Source organism: Hydra vulgaris, chromosome 11, assembly GCF_038396675.1.
Source record: "Hydra vulgaris chromosome 11, alternate assembly HydraT2T_AEP".
Taxonomy (NCBI): Eukaryota; Metazoa; Cnidaria; class Hydrozoa; order Anthoathecata; family Hydridae; genus Hydra; species Hydra vulgaris.
In genome coordinates, this window is record NC_088930.1 from 39167773 (window position 1) to 39192305 (window position 24533).

General features: G+C 29.6%; 1 protein-coding gene across 1 annotated transcript in view; it reads left to right on the forward strand.

The window, feature by feature from the left end:
* The window catches only part of LOC100210396 (insulin-like growth factor 2 mRNA-binding protein 2), a 35992-nt gene that overhangs the window by 9644 nt on the left and 1815 nt on the right, over positions 1 to 24533 (forward strand). Inside the window, exons 2-7 of the mRNA XM_065811026.1 lie at positions 10682 to 10913; positions 17211 to 17297; positions 17430 to 17714; positions 18997 to 19165; positions 23795 to 23884; positions 23986 to 24279. Coding sequence (XP_065667098.1) covers positions 10682 to 10913; positions 17211 to 17297; positions 17430 to 17714; positions 18997 to 19165; positions 23795 to 23884; positions 23986 to 24279 — 1157 coding nt within the window. The remainder of the gene's footprint in view (positions 1 to 10681; positions 10914 to 17210; positions 17298 to 17429; positions 17715 to 18996; positions 19166 to 23794; positions 23885 to 23985; positions 24280 to 24533) is intronic.

The window sequence follows — 24533 nt, forward strand, 5'->3', positions numbered from 1 at the left end:
TTAACACAGAGTTGTGCTTTACCGACAAGGTCAGTAGACTCGAGAGCGATACTCACAAATTCAGCTTCTGACAGTTGTTTGACAATTGTTCATAAACATTAACAACCATTTTCTCAATTTTTCGAGTAACTGTACGCGCGGACAAGTGCATACTTTGAAATTTGTCATGAATTTTTTTATCATTTGGGAAAAGAAATTTTGATGCTTCAATCATGCATTCGTTGATTATTTCACCATCAGTAAATGGTTTCAGGTTTTTTGCTAATATCCATGACACCATATTAGAGGCACGAGTTTCACAATCAACACTGCTAGACATTTGTTCAAATAAATTTTTCTGTTTTTCTAAACAGCTTTTAAAAATGAGTCGTATTTTATTTTTCTGGTTGTTGAATCAAGAGGATATTTAGTATTGTACAATTCATGTTTTGATACGAAATGACGTTCAAGCTTGGTTCCTTTCAGTTCACTAACAGTCTCATTACATATTAAACATAGAGCATTGTTACTTGGTCCCTCAGTGAAGAAATAAATCAGCTCCCATTTTTCATTCCACTGACGTGCATATTTATGCTTCGCTTCTTGTTTACCTGTCATATCTTTGCAAGTTAATATGTGTATTTATCAGAGTTGCAACTTCTGAGTAAATCCATCCACTCGATAACTGGTTATACTCGAGTAATTTTTGGTTATTCAATTTCCAAATATTGCGTCTTAAAAAACCGGTTATTTAAAACATTAAAGATTTGCCGACTATTTCTTTTATAATACTTATTTCGTAAAAAATCTAAACAATGTAGTATTTTTATTCAAGAAAAGTACGAAAAATATTCTAAAGACGATAACTTTTACCACTGGTATATTTGATATGAAATTGTTTTTACAGTGTTAAATTAATTAAATTGTTGTTTGAGTTACTTCATCTGAACAAATTCGAATGTTCTAATTATTTTTGACGTGCTTTTGGAATGTTTTTATTTTTGTAGAGTAATTTTTTAGCATGATTTAACTTTTAAGTATAAGGATCTTATTTGAATTCTTAAAGTGCTACAGTGTTAGAGTGCATTAAAATTATTTTTTTGCTATGTCTAAAATGACAAGATCTGGTGTTAGGGAGTATTTTATAAGGAGGCTTTATAATTTTTACAGCCTGGAAAACAACTAAAAGGCCCACAACTACACTACATTGTATATTATGCAGTTAGGTGGCTTGGGACCCACAAATTATGTAGCAAAGGCCCACAATTTGCCGACCTCTGACTTAGAGCAACCACTTGTGGAAAAAATTAAAATTATGTGTTAATAGTTTGTTTAACACTTGCAGCAGCCTATTAAAATATTACTTTTTTTGAAAAATATAGTAAATTAAATACACTTCGCAGACATAAAAAATAGCGTAAACAGTTGAAATAAGTTATGAAAATTTTTACTTGTGAGGTTTCTATGTATATGCAACCACCAAAAAAAATTTAAAAACCTATACTCTATCTTATGACATAATTTTAGCATATTGAGTGCAATGCTTTTTTAGTTTAAAAGGATACCTAATAGCGCAAGTTATATTATATTTCAAAAATAAAAAATAAAAATGCTGAAAGAAGAACTGTATATACACATGAAACACAAGTACATAATTTCTTTATCCCTGAATCATATAACTCATAATACTGCCATAATCATTATTAGCAAGTTTGTAGTCATGAGCTGACACTGACTTTATCGTCAGTGTCCATTTAAATTTATTTGTTTCTATGCATGAATTTTACATTATCATCTTAGTTTTCATTACAAATCTCAAGCACAAGCCCTATGTACCATTCATCATTGTAAAACCATGCAATTTATTTACTAGGTTGAAAGTTTGAAGGATCTTTTTTGCTAAAGTTAATATTATTTAGCAAATGGGTATCATAAACAGTATTGTTAGAGATTCTCCGTAAAAAAAATTTCTCTCTACCTGTACGAAACTGTGATAGCTTCTTGTGCCTAGAACTGTGCTCATCTCTTCATATCGTTTCTTTAGGTTAAAATAAATTTCATGGTTATTGATATCATCACTTGAAATGTAAAATATGTTAACACCTTTAATGTTTTTTTCAGCTCATGTAAACTTTTCATTTGGTGTGAGAATAGTTTATAAAAAAAAAGTAGGTTAAACCACATTCTTATAATAATTAAATACATCATTTTTATCTGCAGAATTTCAAGTCATAATTGTAAAAGGCAAAATATATCTGTAGACATTATAATATAGTATTATCAACATATAAGTTTAAGAAAAGAAATTTTAATTTTGTTTTAAGTGCATTTTTATTTAAAGCATAGAATAAAATAAGGGGCAATCTAGGAGGGGTAAATCGGAGCAAGTTGTTTGAAGGAAAGAAACACGTCCACACAGTTCCAGTCAAGTTGATGCCAGCCCAAAGCGATCCTCATTCAAGTCACACTGATGATCTATTTTGTACAGCAACTATAATGTGGAAGAAGTTTGCTCTTTTTTAGGCCCCAAGTATGTGTGCTTTATTAGTCAAGACAAAGCTTGGATCCCAATTAAAATCACCGCTGCTAACAAGCTTCTATATGAATGAATATGAAATATCGAGTTTCTCTTCCTGATCATGATTGGGTCATCATTGCAAAGCACAAGCTTATCTCGTCTCTCTATGCAGACATTGAAATCAAACCAGATGGGTTTGGAAAATCTGATGCAGTTTCCTAATTCGGTCCCGCTTATGTTGCTGTTAGATCACGAATGCATTCATCATCGACAGTTTATGCTCAGGGATTAGACTTTGAACAACTTTTGACTCTGCCAGAGTCAATTAGATTCCATTACAAAAAACCCTTTGACTGAGTTGTTCAACCCAGTGGTTGTCTTCAGTGTTGATTTAGCGGATTGATTCTCTCTCATGATCATTATGGAACTCATCTAGACTCTCAAGGAATTCAAATTTATTTTTAATATCAACTTTTTATGAAAATACAATATATATAGCAAGACTAGAGGAATCAATTATCTGCATTGCAACTTATATTTAAGGTAGGACAGTAGATTTCTTCAGGAGAAACAAAATTTTTATTAGGCTAGAAAGATCTGTTCTTTAATCTTTTCAGTTCTTATGATTGATCAGTTTCCAAAGGTGGTTGAGTATAGATGGAGTTTAAGCTAGTCATCTCTTATCAAAGGATCAGGAATGGTTTGCTCTCATGTTTGCACCAGCCAATATTTCACACAAATTGTGAAATGTGAGGATCTCGGATGTTGTTCTTTGAAAAGAATTCCTTATTTCCATGTTATTCCCAGTCGATTTCTGCCTCCACCTATTTCAATTAGCCAGTCAGTCCAATTAACCAGTCATTTTTGAAATCATTCAAACTACCTCCTTACAATATGTTTCGTTCCTCTGTGCAATCAAGTTTGTCTCAGAGAATCTGTAAGCTTTGTAACTTGTACTTTACCTCCAAAGTCATGTTAAAAAAGCATGTTAGCATTACTCATTCCAATTTTATTAACCAAATGGTTATTACTCTTTCTCGAGTTAGACTTGTTCACTCTGTCGGCAAGCTCAAGAGAGAGTTAATGACAGTAATTGCAAAATATATTAGGTACACTAATAATAATTAAAGTATGCAAAATATATTACGTATATTAATAATATATTAGATATTATTAGCATTATTCCACAAACTTAACTTTCACAGGCCTTTTGTTCTTAAAAAAATTGCATCAAAAATTTGCTCAAAACGTAAGTTAAACTTTTTTTTTTATAATGCAAGTTAAATTGCAGCAATTATTTTTTAATAAACGATTTATACAGAGATATAATTTTGATAAATGATGTTTGGAAAAATAATCTTTACTTTCACAACAAAATCGTTAATAAAATAATAAACTTTTAATAAATAAAGTAAATAAATTAACATAATTTTTTTAAAATAAAAAATCATTTGTAGTTGCAAAGCATCAATTAGAAATTTCAGAAATAATCATTTAAAAATTCAGAAATTTGAAGTTGAAAAGTATCTAGAAAAATAGAGTGGATATTCAAATAATATTTCAAACTTATTAAGGAACTTAAATGATTTCTTTAGGCTTGTTTAAATATTTTAAAATGGCTCGTGTGAAATGGTTTAATGGTGAATGCGCTAGTTTATGCTTTAAAACAAGGCAATTGTTTTTCACACCTTTGCAATTAGTTTTTTTCTTTAAGAAAATATTTTGGCAATTTTTTGTTATTTTTTTCCTTTTCTAATTTTTCTTTTTTTTGGCTATTCTAAAAAATATAGAATGTTTTTGTCTGAGGTCTTTATTAGGGGTCATCAACGATGTATGTCACGCTAAATTTAACTTTTAAATAAAAGTATGATAATTTGTTCTCTCATGCAGAGATTTTTATTCAACATAAGACCTAAAGTGGCATTGTTTGCTTATGATACTACCATTTATTCTTGTCGTGATAAGAAGCCAACACTCTCTGATTGCTTGGAGGAGGTATTTGAGCTTGAAAAGGATCTCAGGATGGGGCTCACAGTGGCTGGTAAACTTCAATGCAGATGAAATTCAATTTTTTTCAGCCAATCATTATCGCAATAATTTAGATCTTTCTATATTTATGAACAGTGATGTACTCAATGAGTCATCTACTCTTCATCTACTAGGATTAACTCTTACTTCTAATCTTTCTTGGAAACCATATATCAATTCTGTTGCAAAATTAGCATCTGCTAACGTTGCATCTTTTTATGGAGTTTCACACTTTCTTAATTAGGATTCTATTCTCTATCTCTATAAATCTTAAATCCAGCGTTGTATGGAATACTGTTGCCATATCTGGGGTGAATCTTCTAATGATGCCCTTTCTCTTTTAGTAAACATAGTTACAATGTGCAAAAGCACATTGTAAACCTGCTCTTGCAGCCAACCTCCAACCATTATCACATCGTCGTAATGTTGCTTCTCTTTCTCTTTTCTACAAATACTATAATGGGCACTGCTCAGAGCTAGTGTAGCTTGTGCCATTCTCTAAAATGCATTCTCATGTTACTGGTCATTCCATTAAGTCTCATCCTTTTTCTGTGATTGTTCCTAAGTGCTCCAAAAACTCTTATTCGTCTAGTTTTTTTCCTCGAACATCAGTTCTTTGGAAATCACTTCCTTCATCTTGCTTTCCTGATTCATAAAATTTGCAATCTTTTAAGTTGTCTGTCAATCGTTATCTTGCTCTACAATCTTCATCTTTTCTCTTCCAGTAACTTCCAACTTTAGTGGTTGCTTGCAGTCTTGTTGGAAGCAAAGATGTTTTTTAAAAAAAAAAGTGAGAAAAAAAGTTTTATTTAAATCATAAACATTTTTAATAGTTTAATTAATTTTTTTTTCAATACTGTAATTAAAAAAAAATTGAATATGTTTATAGATAGTCTTAGATAAAAGGAATATATTTATATTTATTATATAAATAGTAAGTAAAACAGAAATTAATGTAATTAGTCAATAAGTTAAAACATGGAAAAACAATTTTTACTTATATGGATAAAAGTCTACTTATATGGATAAAAATCTTACAATAAATTTAAAAATTAATATAATGATTTATATGACTAATATATATTATATAAGTCATTACCTAATACTAATTTAGTTAATACTAATGCATGACTAATACTAATTAATGTAGGAGTTATATTTTGCTATTGCAATTAATTTTAAGTTAATTAATCAATATATAATCATTAAAAATAATTAAAATCATGAAACTCAATTTAAATCATGATTTTTATTCTTCCGGTTTAAATCAATTTAAATCATCTGATTTAAATTAAAACAACCCTGGCTTCTAATATTAACGATTTGAACATACTGCAATTCTATTTCTTTTTGAATCAAATAAACCAGTTGATACTAATGTTGTCATACTTAATCCATCTATATCATCAGATTCTTTATCAGCCCTAAGCAATTTAGAGGCTTTCCTAAAGCTGAAAAAAGAATTTTAAAAGAAAGGAAAGAAAGAAGGGTCAATCTATGATTGCATAGACATTCTTGAGAGAAATTGGATTGAGAGAAGATCCTGCAATAAAAAGTTAGTCAAAATTACCAAAGAAATACAAGCCTATTTACAGAACAGTAATAAAAAACTGCCTGAAAAAGATAATTCAGTATTGGAGCATTTGGAAATCTCAGATGGGAAAGGTTTAGTAATCCAAGAAAATAGTTTTTGTAATTAATGATGACTTTTGTGATCGTGATATTAACCCTAAAGAAGAGGACTTTGTATTAGTTAAATTTGAAACAGCAAAAAAGACAACGTATTGTATTGGAAAGGTATTATATTCAAATTCTGTTATAGAAGTAGTTAAAACCAGCTTTCTTCACAAAAAAGGTGATATTTTTAAGATGCCCAATAGACCTGACACTTGTCTGTCCTCGAATGGATGTTAAATTAATACTACCTCAACCAACGTTTTCGGAAAAAGTAAAAGGCAGCATTGCTATTACAAGCTTGAGGTTGAGGTATTACAAGCTTGACTATATTTATATTTGTTAACTATTTATTTTATTACTAATATACTATATGCTGTTATAATGCTATTATAAGGTTGCAAATAGAGTTTTTGATTTTTTTAATATTTGTCAATTATTTTTTGGCATTGCAGTTGTTTTTTTTTTTGTTTTAAAGACATTAGTAACACAGAATGTAAACAAATTACTATTCATGTAGTTTATAAATTTTATATATTTCATTAGATGAGTTTAAAATAATGTTAAAATTTATTGTTACATTATTACTAAGTTGCTATGCTTATTAATAAGTTATTTGAGCTTACCTTATTTTTACTTAATCAGTTTACAATACCTGATTTAAATTTTCAGGTAATAAAGCTAATGACTCACTCCTACCCGTTCCTTAGTTCACTCCTACCCGTGTATGGGTAGTGAATCAGCAGGAACACCTGCATTATTTTTTAAGTCTATAAAAATCTGAAGATATTTTGATACTTTTTTTATTTGTATTAGAAACTCAATTCACCAAACTTCTTTAGGCTCCTTATCCTATTTTTTTATACTTTTGATTTTTTTGTTTTTTAAAAAAAAGTGCCTCACTCCTACTCGTCCTCCCCTATACTTAAATTTTTAATTGTATGCTAGATCAAGAAAAATAAATAAGAAAGAACGTGGTATCTAATAAGTTTTTTAAAAAAAATACTTAATTCTATGCATTTACTTTGTTTTTAAACACGTTTTTTGTTGTTAATGTTATAAACTGTATAAAATAGCATTAAAACCACGCAGTGAAGTTGTTTTATATGAACAAAAGCTTTTTATATTGACAAAACAATTTGGCAGTATTGTTTTATTGTTTTATATGGCCTTTTTACAACAAATATATATTTATTTATTTACTTCATTTTATCTTAAACAATATTTTAATGTTATAAATTGTATAAAACAGCAATAAAACAATGTAGGGAAGTTGTTTTATATGAACACAAGTTTTTATATTGACAAAACAACTTTGCAGTATTGTTTTATTGTTTTATATGGCCTTTTACAACAAATATATATTTATTTACTTCATTTTATCTTAAACAATATTTTTAATGTTATAGATTGTATAAAACAGCAATGAAACAATGTAGGGAAGTTGTTTTATATGAACACAAGTTTTTATATTGACAAAACAACTTTGCAGTATTGTTTTATTGTTGTTTTATATGAACACAAGTTTTTATATTGACAAAACAACTTTGCAGTATTGTTTTAATGTTGTTTTATGTAGCTTTTTACATTAAGAATTTAATTTGAAAATAAAATGTGTTTTATTGTCAGTATTAAATAGTTTTATATATTAAATATTTTTGAAATTGTTAAGTAATGCAATATTGACTTACATCTAATAAAACTATAAATTGTATGATTTGGGAAAACATAAAGATGGGATAGAGTTCCAAAATATTAATGTGCAAGAAAAAAAATTAAATGAATAAAAGTTTTTAAAGTATGAAGCAACAGATTCAGTAACAAAAATTAAACCTTGCCTGATAATGAGTCAAGCAATAATGAGTCAAGCAATGAGTTTTGGTTGGTAGAACTAGAGATTATTTCTTGTTTGATCCAACCTTATGACAATGGGAAAGTGGCTCAAACTTGGCAAAGCAGGTCCAACTACGTTTACAGTATGTTTGTGGAACTTGTCTTCTAGACAAGTTTTATAAATGCTTTTCTCTGTCTGAGATTTTAGCAGTGAATGTTATTTCAAAAGATATAAAGAATAAAACTCAGTGAGAGAGTTGCTATTCATTAACATAGGAATGTTAGCATCTAGATTATGTTATGAGATGTGGATCTAATCAAGAAGAATATGTCAGAATCCTCACAGCATTTAAAATAGCAGCAAATGATTTTGGGATGAAAATGAATGACAAATAGTGTAAGTTTTCTCAAACCTCATTTTGTTTCTTTGGACCCCTAACAAAAGATAGAATGTTGAAACCAGATCCAAAAGGTTCCAGGCTCTACTACAATGGCTGTTATGTAGTGTTTCTTCAATGGAGACATCTACTGTTTTTTGCTCCAAAATATGATATTTCAACTGACCAAATTCTTGTCTTGCAGCAAATACCAATACTAGTACAATCTAACAACTGCAGATCAAACTATCCCACCTAGAAGTTACACAACTGAACCACTAATACGCAACGAACCGCTAATACTAAACGCAACTAGAACGCAACAAACCACTAATGCTAAACGCAAAATTTACTCTACACTATTGTTGAAATTTGTCCAACCCTCATCAGCTCAACTTATCTCCTCTATTAGACTTTGGGAAAGACTTGTTATAAATTTTGTTGGCCTTCTTCGCTCAAAGACACCAAACAAAACCCTTCTAGTCATAATTGATAAGTATTCCAGACACTCATCTGCATTCCTTTGCTCCTAATTTACCCCTGACACTGTAATAAAACACCTTTGAGAAATATCATCTCTCTTTGACACCTCTGTCTGCATCCATTTTGATCGAGATGCTGGCTGTTCTAAGCGATCGAAAAGAGAAAATTTTTTGTCAAGACAAGAATTTAAAATTAAATCAGGAATTGAGCAAGTAGTGCCACTGTGGTGTAATGTTAGCATACAGTTTCATCAAAACTTGATGTCACTGTATGTCACTGTTTGATGTAATGTTGTCAAGAAGATTATTAATGTAGATAAGAAACAAAACAGGGCCAAGGATAGAACCTTGAGGTACCCCGGAATTTACTGGAAATGAAGGAGAGTGTTGGGCTTTGAGGATGACTTTAACAAAGCGGCTAGATAGAAATGATTTAATAATCTCAAAAACTTTACCATATACACCATATGAAGCAAGCTTATGGAAAAAACCAGCATGCCAAATTTTATAGAAAGCTTAAGATATGTCAAGAGAAATAACCCTAGCCTTGCCGCTTCCATCTAATGCATGATAAAAATTTTCAGTAACAGCAGTTGGCAAGTCAGTTGTCAGTAGAGCAAGTAGTTAATTGACTCAAGATTGGATGTTAAAATTTGTTGATCAAATACTACAAGACCTTGTTAATGATAGATTGAAGACTGATCAGACGATAGTTTAAGGAATGTTCACAATGTTCTTGAAAGTTTTTAAATATTGTAACCAACAGATGCCATTCACCTGCAGGCAGGAAAATAAGATTGAGTCAAGCACTTATTAAATAGTTTTCTACAATTTTACAAAGCCAAAAAATGCACAAGAGCTCAATTTAAAAATCAATATTAAAGGTTATGTTTTTATAAATATCACAAAATATTCTTTTAGAAAATTTTTTTGTCCTACTTTTTTATAACAAAAGGTTTTTTTGCTTGCTATTTTATTTGAGTTATTTTATTTAGAATTTAATTAGCTTTTTTTTTTCTACCGATAAAAATCAGAATTTATCATAAATAAACCAACTTGCTTATTAATATTTTAGTCTTTTATAAACTGTTGCAGTAAACCTTGAATTAACTTTTTGACAAGCTTTTTGAGCATATTTAGTTAACCATTCAAATGAATCCTTTTCTTATATCAAATTACTAAAAACAAGTTATTGTTAAATCTTACTCTAAATTATTTTTAAAAATTTTTAACTTGGTTTTTTAAAATAAAAACTATTTTATTTTGCTTGTTTTTGTAAACATAAATAAGAAAAAGTTTTTTATAGTAACAATCAATATATGGCAGTTATTTTAGCTATTATTTACATTTAAAAAAACGTTAGTAAATACGAGAGCCAAGGGTTTTAAGAAAAGCAAACCAAGGAGGGTCAATAAAAATTTTAAGAAGAGATTGTTGATCAAAAAGTTAATTTCAACTTCAGTCTCTAGTTAAAAATAATTCTTTAAACAAAAAATTGCAAGTAACATCTTGTTTGCTTTAATATTACCTGTGACAGATTTAAAATATAGTTTAAATGGTTTCTCTTTGAAGAAATAGATTTTTAGATTTAAGAGTGCTCAAAATTTATCACTTTTTTTAAAATACTAAATGAAGTAATATAATTATAATGATAATCAAAAATTGAAAAGTATGAATAAATATTTATTTAAAAATGAATTTTTATTAAAATATAAAATATATATTTATTTTTAACATTAACTTGTTTTTAAGATTTTGCTATTTTATGCTCAATAAATTGTGAACTTTAGAGATGGAGATTTCCGGGTCAATAATTTCAATTAAACCTGCAAGAAAAGAAATTGATCATGCTAATGAAACAAAGGAAAAAAGGATTAGAAGTAGGTTTTCAAAAAATAAAGATGAATTTTTTCGTCATGATTATTCAAAAGACCAAGATGGGTATCCTCAACGTCAAAAACAAAGCTACAATCAACACTATGATTATAATAGACATCAAATCCCTCAACAATATCCCTGCAGGTTTTTTTTTTTAAATTTGTATACTTTTATATCTTTAAAAAATAGAGTGAGAGTGAGGCTTAGTATAATCTTGACACTTATTTAATTTCAACAGCTTTCTTGTTACAATATATCACTTCATAATACATATGAAACAAAACTACCTAAACAAGACTTTAATTTTATTTCTTTTTGGTAGTACAAGTCATTTAGCCACTACAGTAAACACCACTATGTGGTAGTGGTGTAGAGTCTTTGTAATAGTTTTTAACTCTGTAACCATATTTTGGGAAGAAAGCATGTCAAAATATTTTACCCAAAAATTTATATTTGCCCTCACAAAATTTTTTAGTAAAGGAAATGTTCAATATTTTGAATTGTTTTATTTAAGTATTCTTTAAAAACTTCATCATTATCCTTTAAAAACTTTTTGCATGATGTAATTTTAACATGGTTGGTAAATTTCTATTTTAAAACTGCTTCTTTTTTAAAAAATTTAATTAAGCATGTGCTCCAAAAAAAAAAATTCTTTTGATGTAATAATGTAATAAAATAAAAAAATAAAAATTTAACAGTTTTTTCAAACAATTTCATATTATTGTTTTGTATTGTTGTAAGTCAAATAAGCAGTATGTTTAAAGCAGGCAAAACATATGCATAAGAACAAAAAAAGTACACAAAATCAAACAAATACAAATGGCTCCAAGCAAAGAAGAAAAAAAAGTGTAGTGTAATTTTTAAAAACTATTATCTTAACTTTACAAGTGTTTAATTTATCCCTGGGATGAAGAAGGAACAAAATAAAAGTTGAATGGAATTATAAAAAACCATCATAATCAAACAGTAATTTTAATTTCCTGGAAAAGCTCACGCAAGACCATATATTCAGGAGGCCTGCCTAGCTTGTCAAGTCCATTTAATATAGGGTATTCATAGGTTGTGTACTTATTTACTTATGCGGAAGACTATATATATATATATATATATATATATATATATATATATATATATATATATATATATATATATATATAGTTCTATAGATTGTTGCATATGGGAAGTACGGAAGGAAAAAAATGATTCTTAATTACTTTTGACTTTCGTCCAACATTTGCGTGTTGTCAGAAAGTAAAAATCATTAATTTAATTACAAATTAATCGTTTTTAATAAAAACCGCAAAAACGCAAATTTAATTGACCAGAATATTTTTAAAAACATTCTGAATGTTTTTAAAACATTCTGTATGTTTTTAACAATATAAACAATGTTTTTATTTTTTATTTTTTTTAATAAAATGTTTTTATTATTTATTTTTTTTTACTGTAAATCATGCCCGGAGTGTTGCTACATCGACTATCTTATAGCCTGACTCGCAACAAACTGCTGCTACATCGACTGACAAATAGCCTGACTTGCAACGGAGTACTGCTATATCGACTGACAAATAGCCTGACTCGCTACATCGACTGAGGGTTTGGTTGAGGCAGGCAGTCTATCAACTAATAAAAAATAAAAAATTCCGGTCTTGCATTTTAATTTTTACTTTTTGTCAACAAAATATGGAAAAACTTTCTGACAACCAGTTAAGAGTTCTATATATATATATATATATATATATATATATATTATATATATATATATATATATATATATATATATAGAACCCTTAGATGTTGTCCGAAAGTTTTTTGCCATATTTTGTTGACAAAAAGTAAAAATTAAAATGCAAGATCGGAATTTTTTTTTTTAATAATGATAGACTGCCTGCCCCAACCAAACCCTCAGTCGATGTAGCAGCACTCCCTTGCGGGTCAGGCTATTTGTCAATCGATGTAGCAGCACTCCCTTGCGAGTCAGGCTATTTGTCAGTCGATGTAGCAGCACTCCCTTGCGAGTCAGGCTATAAGATAGTCGATGTAGCAACACTCCGCGCATGATTTACAGTAAAAAAAATAAAAATAAAAACATTTTATTAAAAAAATAAAAATAAAAACATTTTATTAAAAAAAATAAAAATAAAAACATTGTTTATATTGTTAAAAACATTCAGAATGTTTTAAAAACATTCAGAAGGTTTTAAAAACATTCAGAATGTTTTTAAAAACATTCTGGTCAATTAAATTTGCGTTTTTGTGGTTTTTTTACATAACAATTAATTTGTAATTAAATTAATGGTTTTGACTTTCGTCCAACACGAAAATGTTGGACGAAAGTCAAAAGTAATTAAAAGTGACGTATGTGTTGGCGTAAGAATCACTTTTTTCCTTCCGCTCTTCCCAAAGCCAACAAACTATAGATCTATATATATCTGTGTGTGTGTATATATATATATATATATATATATATATATATATATATATATATATATATATATATATATATATATATATATATATATATATATATATATCTGTGTATATATATATATATATATCAACCCTCGTAATTAGGGTCGGCATTTGGCATGTATATATTAGCCAATCCCATAGTTTTTTTCGACAAACAATTTTTATGTGGAGTGGCATAGAGGTCATATATATATATGAAAAATTTTTGAATTTTTTCTTTTTTTTTTTTGATAGAAGTATTCATGCCGATTGTTTGAAGTTAAGCTTTTTATGATTTTTGACTAAATTTTGAGCAATTTTCAAGCATTGGCGCGAATAGATTCTGATGTCAAATCCAGTTAATTTGTTCAAGGATATTTTTTAAATTTACTCCTGTACCAAAAAAAACATTTATAATAAATTTATAAACACAAATAATTTAAGAAATATGTTGTATCTATCTTTCACTGATTATGATAGATAAATTAACACTTTGGCTATTGTAAAAGTGATTTTTGTTGATCTTTGAGCTTTTTCTCAGTCATATGACAAATTTTATGATTTTTACCTCATTTTGGTATCAAATGATGTTGTTTTTTTTAAATACTGTTACTGGAGACTTGGATCAAACAAATCAAAATCCAAAATGGTTTCCTTAAGAGGTTGGATAAAGGACTTTTGACCTTTTGTTGTAAACAAAACTAGATCAAAATGTATCAATGTAATTCAAAAATATGTATACACATTTTTTCTGGTTATTTTAGGTGCTCCAAGAAGCCTTAATAGTCGCATCACAGAGCACTGCAGAAGCGCATTTAACTTAAAAGTTTACGCTTGCTTCATGTCGTAAAAAAGTCTAGAGTAGGCATCAAACCACAGATCAGTGAAGGATCCAGCATTTTTTTGGTGTTTGAGATAGCTAACAGACATGGCGCCAACTCCAAACGTTTGTATGTTTATACTTATGTCAAATAATGATGCTTTGCAAAGTATTGCAATGATTGGAGGCTGAGAACAAAAATAGCCCTAAAATTTCATCCCCCCTGCCTCAAACGTGAGAGCAACAAGTTGGTAAAATAATTTTTTTGCTATTCTTAACTAAGTTTATATTCATCGATAAATTTTAAGTTTCATAGTATTATCTCTCAGCACTTATAAATTATGACCATATTAAGTTTAAACCCCACTCAATTTGAGGGGGTTACAAATTTTATATGGTCATAATTTTTGAACGCTTAGAGATTGTAAAACAATACTTAAAATTTATTGATGTATATAAATTTTGTTTAGAATAGCAAAAAAAATATTTCATCAACTTGCTGCTCTCATGTTTGCGGCAGTGGGGATAATATTTTAGGGCTTTTTGTTCCCAGCCTCCAATCATATCAACTTTTTAAAAAGCATCATTATTTGACATAAGTATAAAATACAAATGTTTGAATTTTGCTCCATGTTAGCTCTCTCAAGCACCAAAAAATGCTGGATCCGTTACTACCACAGATCTCTTGTTTCTGAAGCAAATTTGCTTCAGAATTTGGTGTTTAAACGCTGCAAATGTACAATAAATATTTATAATCAAATATCTTAAGAAAATATGTCAAATGCATAAATATCTCAACAAAATATGTAAAAAAAAAAAAAAATTTAATGTACTTTTAAAGTTCAGAGTTTGCAATTAGGTATCGGATCAAAATTCAAATAATTAGAACCATCCAATAACGAGAAAGCAAGAAAGCAGTAACTATACCTCCCTGAATCCACTCTTCCTCTTTTTTAATGGTTCTTTACAGAAACTCTTTATTTGAAGTAGCTTCTTAAGCTTCTCCAAGCTCATCACATGCTCTACATCATCTTGAATAAATTTTGCTGTAAGTACAGCAAAATTGAATTTTTTATTACAAAATATTACAAAATATAACAAGAAATACTTGTTTTAAGAAAAATACTAATTTCTTGTTTTAAGAAATAAATATCCTACTCTGCAATTTATTCTTAAAAACAAGAAATATATATCTTGTTTTGAAAAACAAATTTCTTAAACTCTGGTCAATAGATTTATGATTGTGCTGTGAGTTCTGATGAGTTGTTAAACTTTAAAAGATTTTAAAAGTTTTAGAATTCATTGTAACCAAAAAGCCTCATCCAAAAGGTATTTTTTCAAACTATGACCTAGAATATCAAAATTTTACCTGTAGTCTGGTGAAATATAAAACTCAAGACCTAGTGCTGGTCTTTATCTGTTTTTACATCTTTTTAAACCTCTCTTTGTTTTTTAATACAGAACTTTTTACCATTTTTATATTGTGATCTCGTTCAAAAGATATTAACTCCAGCACCAAACATCTTTATGGTTTTACCATGATTTGAATTTCACCTCTGCAGCAGGCTCGATATACATCTGCCAATAGTCTTTAAAGTGTAAATTAAAAATAATGCAATGTAGATAAAATAAGGTTTAAAATGACACTGCTAAAAATTTATCACATTTAATTTTGACAAGATAAAATCAAAGTGCTATTTCTATTGATTTTAAAAAAAGAACAAAAACCGCGATGCCCTGGAAGGAGAAATGTAGTCAGCCATTCTATTGATCTCTTTGAGTATTTTATTACTCAGAATAAAAACTTGCCTGATTTCAGAGAAATGCAACTTGAATTTCATGAAATTCAAGGCGTGTGAAACATCTTCATATTTGTTAATTCACCTAATGGTCTGGTTTTTTTACGCAGGTTCACAATCATCTCTGCACTTCTCAAAAGTCTAAATGTAAATAATTTTAAAATTAGAAACTTATACATTTTGTTTTTGCATAAAGGTATTTTAGAGTGAAATAGTTTTATCTTTACCTTACTATTTTTTAACCTTTTATGGTGTTATCATATAAATAGTTTATTCGCCGACTTAACAGTTTTATTTATGACTACAGCTATAAGAAGCCAACATAATTGCAGGAGGTTATCAAGGATAATGGTTGGCCAGCAAACTTAGCTAATCTTGTACAAACCCTTTTTAAATAGCCAGGGCTTGAAGTGGGTGAACTGTATGAGATCAAAAGCATCTAAAAAATTTCTTTGGTGTTTAAAAACCACATTTTTTTAATTTCTTAATGAATTTGTGCATTTTTCAAATACCACCAGTTAACAAAAATAATAGTAATAAAAATGTGCGTCATCGGTATAGATAAAAAACCATTGTTTGTAATGACGTTAATATGAAGTTAATGATTTATAAATTTCTATTCGCGCCAATTGTTTGAAAATGGCCTTAAAAATTCAAAAAATGTAACAATTTTAAACTTTAAAAGAGTGGCTCGAGAATAAATAGTCATCCAAAAGAAAAAATAAAAAAATTTCATTAAGAAAACAATACTTTGAGAATATTATATGACAATCCGCATTCAAAATGAGTTTTTTGAGTTTTATTTTAGTGCTTATATATTTTCTTTTTCATAAGGAACTGTTTTCTTTTTTCATAATTATTTTTTTAAATTTTCTTCCTAGTTTAAATTTCTTTTTTCAGCGCATTTCTAAACTGTTTAAAAATCATTTAAACATCAGTTGAGGTCAAGTTGTCAAAAAAAAAATCATTTGCGTGGTCAGCACAAGTGCTCGATCGCACACCATTCCTGTCCGCGTATTAAAATTTGTTCATGAGGATTAAAATGGAATGGGCTTATATATATGTGTATGTATATATATATATATATATATATATATATATATATATATATATATATATATATATATATATATATATATATATAAGTATATATATATATATTAAAATGCCCCTAGTAATCTCTACCCCCAGTAAGTTTTGAAAATTCTCTATAAATATCAAAATTAGATTTTAAGTTTTATCTAAGTATATTTTAGCACTTAAAAGAAACAATTGTATAAACTTTAGTTTAAAATAATAAATATATACATATTAATAGCAGTAAACTGTCATTTTTAATGTTTTCATTAAAGTTCTTTATTTTGTTTTTAGAATACTTGTACCTAGCGATATGGTAAAAGTTTTGTTAGGAAAAGGAGGTTGCACTATAACAGCAATGCAAACAAACACTGGCACAAAGCATGTAGTTTTATTTTTTATTATTGAATTTTCTTTTAAGATGTTTATATGTTAATAATATTAATTTGTAAGGCAAAGTTTTCAAAAATATGACCTGAGGTGATTTATTTAGATGTTTTTTTTTCTTCCTAGAATTGATATTCATAGAGATAAAGGACCATGTTACAGAGGTCCGTGTGATGAAACAATAGTTACAATAAAAGGAGATCCTGAATCATTTTCAAAAGCAGTTCGTGAAATTCTTTCAGCTTTTAGTATTGAATATGAAAAACGAGATCCAGAGGCTCGAAAGCCAATTCAACTTAAGTTACTTGCTCATGACTTATTATGTGGTCGAATTATTGGCAAAGGTGGAAATAATCTTAAACAAACGAAACAAGAATCAAATGTTTCCAAGCTTATCATTTCCAATTCTATGTAAGATTTTTAAACTTTTTATAAATAAGACTCTTTTTTTTTCAAGATTCATTTTTGATGCAAGTTTCATTTTTGATTTTTTTTGTTGTTGTTATTTTCGGTGTACTTTATCAACAAATTTAGTTTACCAAAAGTATTTTTAATTCCCTTAGTAGAAAAAAAGCATTAATAACCTATTTCAAATATCAATATGTTAATAACCTATTTTAAATATTAATACATTAAAATATTAATTTTTATGACAAAAGTTACATTTAATAATTATTCAAATTATGTCAATCTGTGTCAAGTCACATCATTCTACATTCATTCTACATCTAGTCACTAAATTTTGAATTACAAATTAAAATTTGAGACACTTGATATATAAATAATAAACAAGTTTCAAGTGTACCACTCAAATGCCATTTTGCTTACAGTTGTTTTGAGGAAGTAATCTTGAAAAAGGGGTTACTTCTAATACAATTATTTAGTCAATGAAAATTGACTTTATAGCAATAAAACAAAAATCTTTGTTATTTACGGAGTTTTAGGTGTGCTGTTTCTAGGTCCGCCTCTCTATAAAGTTAAGCAACATTTAAATAAGTAAATTAAATTTAAATTTAGATTAACTTTAATAATAAGGTGCTTGTGATGTCAAAAATTAGTTTAATTGTAAAAATTTATCAGCAAATAGGTCTTAGCCACTGATCAAAGAAAAATTTTATTTTTACTCAAAATCTTTTGGCATACATGTGTAAAGGTTTGCAATGTACATGTGTAAAGGTTTGCAATGTACATGTGTAAAGGTTTGCAATGTACATGCGTAAAGGTTTGCAATGTAGATGTGTAAAAATAAATAACTGCAATGTAGTATAACAAAGTTACACTACATTGCAGTTATTTTATTTCCAAATATGTTTATGAAATGGATACCAACTTCAAATGAAACCAAATTACCAATTTACATAAAATCTTACAAATAAGGTTACATCACATTGCAGTTATTCTGTTTAAAATTTGAAAATGCCAACTTAAGATCAAAGTATGTTATACATATATACATTATATATACAGTTAGTATAATAATTTTAAAAAATCTGAATCATTATTTATTAAAAATTATATGTTATGAATGCTTCTTGAAGAAGTCAAAATTTGTTTAACACAAATATTATTTAGTTTATTATATTAACTCTACAGTTATGAACTATTTTGAGGAGTAAATTGTTTTGGGTGACATAACCACTTTATTTTAAGTTATTCTATTAGTTTAAGTACTATTGAAGGTCTTTTATTTTAGATATGAAGAAAGTTCTCAAATGATTCCTACTGGATTTGTTTGTACTGGAGAAAGAGTAATTACAATAGAAGGTAGTTTAGATGCAATTTGTATTGCTGAATCTTTAATAAGCAAGAAATTGCGCGAATACATGGAAAAAGATGCAAGAAATCAATATAATACTAATATGGTATGGTATTTCTAGAAATTAGTTATTTTAAGCTATAAAGAATGTGGTAGTAAGTGAATGGGCTTGAAATTTGACTAGGGCCGGGTTTGATAAATAACTAGGGCTGGGTTTGTGACTGGGGCTGCACAGGTATTGATACATCCTAAAGTATATATTTTTTTATTTAAAATTCATATTATATTTTATAAATGTATATGCATGTATATTTGTATTTAATCATCAATATGATCATCATCACCGTCAAGCTTTAGCCTAAACCTTTTATATTGTTTCTCTAATATAAACTGTCTAAAATATTTTCTCTTTTTAATTAATGTTCATTCATCTGATCATCGTCTTCTCCTTTGGCAAATACTATACCATATTATTACTAAAGTTTATACAGATATGTAAATATATTTTATGCCAACATCTAAATAAATAGCAAACATATATGTTTATATGCATATTTATCCATATTATGTTTGCATAAATCCATATATATCCAATTATATAAATGTATATAAATCCAATATACATCTATATTATGTATGCATAAATGTGCCTCTTAGCTAAACTTCTGAATTCAAGCAGGTATGGATATATATATATATATATATATATATATATATATATATATATATATATATATATATATATATGTATGTATGTATGTATGTATATCATGTCCTGCTGCCTTGTAGGATATGCCTTTTTAGGCAAAGGCTAGGAGATGCCAACTCCGACTTAAAACAACCCCTGCCTTGGGGCTCTTGGTTGAGTAAAGGCTGGATGGTGTCTTGATAAAAATACTCATCTTGAGCAGTTGATGAATGCACCCGGCTACTGACTTGTAGAAGGCCTCCTAGGAAAGACTTAAGGGGTAAACAGATTCTATCTGTTGATTAGCCTCGCACCCCTTCTTCATCTATTAGGCTGGCGCAGATGTATTTTTAATACATTGTTTGCAGTTTAGGATGTTAAATGCTGGATCTTCTTGACTCAATGCATGGGTTTAGGTTGTGTCTCTGTTTTTATGACTAGGCAACTCATTTTATTATCTCCTAATGAGGGTACAGCTCTAAAACTCAGTTTTATGGTTCTGCCAGCTGGTAGTCAGTTTCCCGAACTCTGTGGTAGCTCTCAGAGAGGCTGATTCCATCAACAGCTGAAAAATATCAAAGTATTAACAGTGCCCCATGTTGCGCATGGATGGTGTCCCTGTTTGTACTTTTGGTATGGATTGCGGAGACCACATTTGGTGCCCTTTGTTATGGCTCAGGGTTTATTAGTAGTAATAAGGCAATTGCTTGGGCTATTAAACAGTGTTCTGAGTGCTATCTATGCTTTGAGTCAAGTTCTTCAATCTAATTTAAAAATGAATAAAGTACTAAAAACTATAAAACACAAAAAACCATCATCATTACCAAGTTCTCTAAACCTATCATTCACTAATATTCGTGGTCTTCGAAGTAACTTTTCTTCTGTTGAGTCTTATCTCTTGCAAAGTTCACCAGACCAACTTGCTCTTTGTGAGATTAATTTGAGTTTGGCTGTCTCATCTTGCGACCTTAGTGTTGATGGTTATCTTCTTTTAATTCGCAAAGACTCCAATAGTCACATGCTTAGCCTGGGCATTTACATTCATAAGAATTCACCCATTTGTTGTGAAACTAGGTTTGAATCCACAGACTATTCTTTCATGTGCTTTCGTTTAGCTCCACTTCACTCTATTGCCTTTCTCTTTGTTCTATATCGCTCTCCTTCATCTCAAGACTGCACCCTTTTTGATGTTATTTCTGATCATATTGACCAAGCCCTCTCTCTTTATCCATCAGCTAATATAGTTGTTGTCGGTGACTTTAATGCTCACCACTCTGAATGGCTTGGCTCTAGTGTCAGTGATTCTGCAGGCATTAAAGCCCACAACTTTTGCCTTTCTCAATCCCTAACTCAAATAGTCAACTTTCCAACTCGCTTTCCTGACAACCCGAATCATTTACCTTCTCTACTCGACTTATGTCTATATCTTACGTTTCTGATTCTAGTTAGTGCTCAGTTTCTCCACATTCACCCTTAGGTGCTTTTGATCACAGTTTTATCTCTTTAAAACTAATATCTCATTCTTCTTCATCACCTGAATCCCCCTATTATCGAACCTCTTACAACTACAGTATAGCTGACTGGGATTCTTTCTGTGATTTTCTTCGTGATGTCCCTTGGATAGAAATCTTTTGTCTTCCTGTCGACAAATGTGCTTCTTACATAACATCGTGGATTCAGGCTGGCATTGAATCTTTTGTTCCCTCTCTACGATTCCAGGTCAGGCCTCACTCTCCTCCATGGTTTTCCTCGCACTGTGCTGCTGCGATTGCCAATTGAAACCGTTACTTCCATATTTATCAGCAAAACAATTCTCCAGAAAACAGACGTCTGTTTATTACTGCTAGAAACAATTGTAAAAAAGTTTTGCCAAAACCCGCTATTCTCAGGTCATGAAATCTCGTATATCATCTCAAAAAATAGGCTCTCGTGACTTCTGGAGAATCTTTAATAATATCAATAATAAGGGCAAATCTTTAATTCCACCTCTCTTATATGGTTCAGACTTTGTCACCTCACCTAAAGACAAAGCTGAATTGTTTGCTAAAAACTTTTCATCAATATCATCTCTTGATTCCACTAGTTGCGTTCTACCTGATATTGCCAACAAACAGGTTGATCCATTGCTTGACATTCGTATCACTCCAGCTTCTGTATCTAAAGTGATTTCCTGCCTAGACTCTTCTACAGCTTGTGGCCCGGACAACATACCTGTTATTGTCTTGCAGAAGTGTTCTCCGGAGCTGTCGCCTTTACTCTCAAAACTATTCAACAAGTGCTTATCAGAGTCTTGTTTTCCAGCCTGCTGGAAAGCGGCATCTGTTATCCCTATTTTCAAAAATTCTGGAGAGCAATCTGATTATTCTAACTACCGTCCTATAAGTCTTCTTCCTATTATAAGCAAGGTTTTTGAATCTTTAATTAACAAACACTCAACTTCTCATCTTGAATTTAATAGCTTACTTTCTGACCATCAATATAAATTTCGATCTTTTTGTCTACTGCTGATTTACTAACAGTAATAACTGATAGGTTTTATCGTACATTATATAAAGGTGGAGAGGTTAAGGCCATCGCTCTTAACATTTCAAAAGCTTTTGATAAAGTTTGGCATGCTGGTCTTCTCCATAAGCTTTCTTCTTATGTTGTATTTGGCTATATCTTTAAGATTATTGAATCCTTCCTTTCCAATTGTAGTATAAAAGTTGTCATCGATGGACAGCACTCTTCTTATTATTCTGTAAGTTCAGGGGTTCCTCAAGGTTCTATCCTTGGCCCTATACTCTTTTTAATTTACATTAATGACCTTTCAGATATTCTCACATCTAAGGTGGCATTGTTTGCTGATGATACTACTATTTATTCTTGTCGTGATAAGAAGCCAACAATCTCTGATTGCTTGGAGGGGGAATTTGAGCTTGAAAACTGTAGCTTCTGCTACAGCATGGGGCTCACAGTGGCTGGTAAACTTTAATTCAGATAAAACTCAATTTTTTTCAGCCAATCGTAATCGCAATAATTTAGATCTTCCTATATTTATGAACGGTGATGTACTCGATGAGTCATCTACTCTTCATCTTCTAGGATTAACTCTTACTTCCAATCTTTCTTGGAAACCATATATCAAATCAGTTGCAAAATTAGCATCTGCTAAGGTTGCATCTCTGTATTGAGCTTGTCACTTTCTTACTTCGGATTCTATTCTCTATCTCTATAAATCTCAAATCCGGCCTTGTATGGAATACTGTTGCCATATCTGGGGCGGTTCTTCTAATGATCCCCTTTCTCTTTTAGATAAGGTGCAAAAACGCATTGTAAACATAGTTGAACCTGCTCTTGCAGCCAACCTCCAACCATTATCACATCGTCGTAATGTTGCTTCTCTTTCTCTTTTCTACAAATACTATAATGGGCACTGCTCAGAGCTAGCGTCTCTTGTGCCATCTACTAAAATTCATTGTCGCGTTACTCGTCATTCAATTAAGTGTCATCCTTTTTCTGTCACTGTTCCTAAATGCTCTAAAAACGCTTATTCGTCTAGTTTTTTTCCTCGAACATCAGTACTTTGGAGTTCGCTTCCTTTTTTTTGTTTTCCTGATTCATATAATTTGCAATCCTTTAAGTCGTCCGTCAATTGTTATCTTGCTCTACAATCTTCATCTTTTTTCTTTCAGTAACTTCCAACTTTAATTAGTGGCTGCCTGCAGCCTTGTTGGAAGCAATGATGTTTAAATATATATATATATTTCCTCTTCAACTTATCTAAGAATCTTTTTTTTCTCTTGATAACTGTCTAAATATGTTCGAAAAAAAATTCTCCTTTATTCTAGAGTATTTCTTTTTTTATCCTCAGGCATTCACTGCCTGTGTGTTAAAATTTAAGTATTTTATGGATTATTATTTGTTTAAATTTGTTTTGTTTTTTTTTGTGTGTTTTTTTCAAATCTATGCAAAAAAAAGAAAATGATATAAATCAGATAAAATGTCTTTTTGTTGTCGTTGTTGTATTTCTACTTAATGAAAGTAATTACCAGTTACAATTTTTAGGGATTGTACCATGGAGCAGCATTTGGCGGGCAGATAAATTATGGTTACAATCCTCAAATGTATCCTAGAATGTATGGAGGCTATACAGTGGTATGTATGTATTTTAAACTATATTATGTTATGTGTGTGGTATGATTGCATTTAAACAAAGTTGAAGTTTAAAAAAGTTACTTTGAATTGTTTTATTTTAGGATAACTTTGGATACCCTGCTTACCCTTCTTCTATGAATAATTACCCTGGTATATTAGGTCATGGATATCTGCCTTATACTCCACCTCAACAAGTTCCATATTATGGTAATTTTGAACCAGAAACTACTTGTATTTTGATTCCAACTAAAGAGGTTGGGGCTGTAATTGGTCGAAACGGTGGTTACATTAGTAGAATGAAGCAGTATAGTGGTGCACAGATAAGAGTCATAAAAGGAGACGAAGGTGGAGAAAGTAAAGTGGAAATTGTAGGGCCTCCAGATTGTCAATGGAGAGTAAGTGAATTTTGTAAAAACCGCACAGGCTTTATAAATATTTTGTAAACATTGGTTAATTTTAAAGTACACATTGGGCGGGGGTAAAATTATTTTTGAAAATTTTTTCTTTTCCACCCTTAATTTGTTACATGTGATAAAATAACACTAATCTTTAAAAGTTTTGAATAAAAATTATTTTCAGAGGTCCCAACTGATCTCACTATATTTTATATTTTATAAAAGTTTTCAAAATAGTAATTGTATTTTATAAA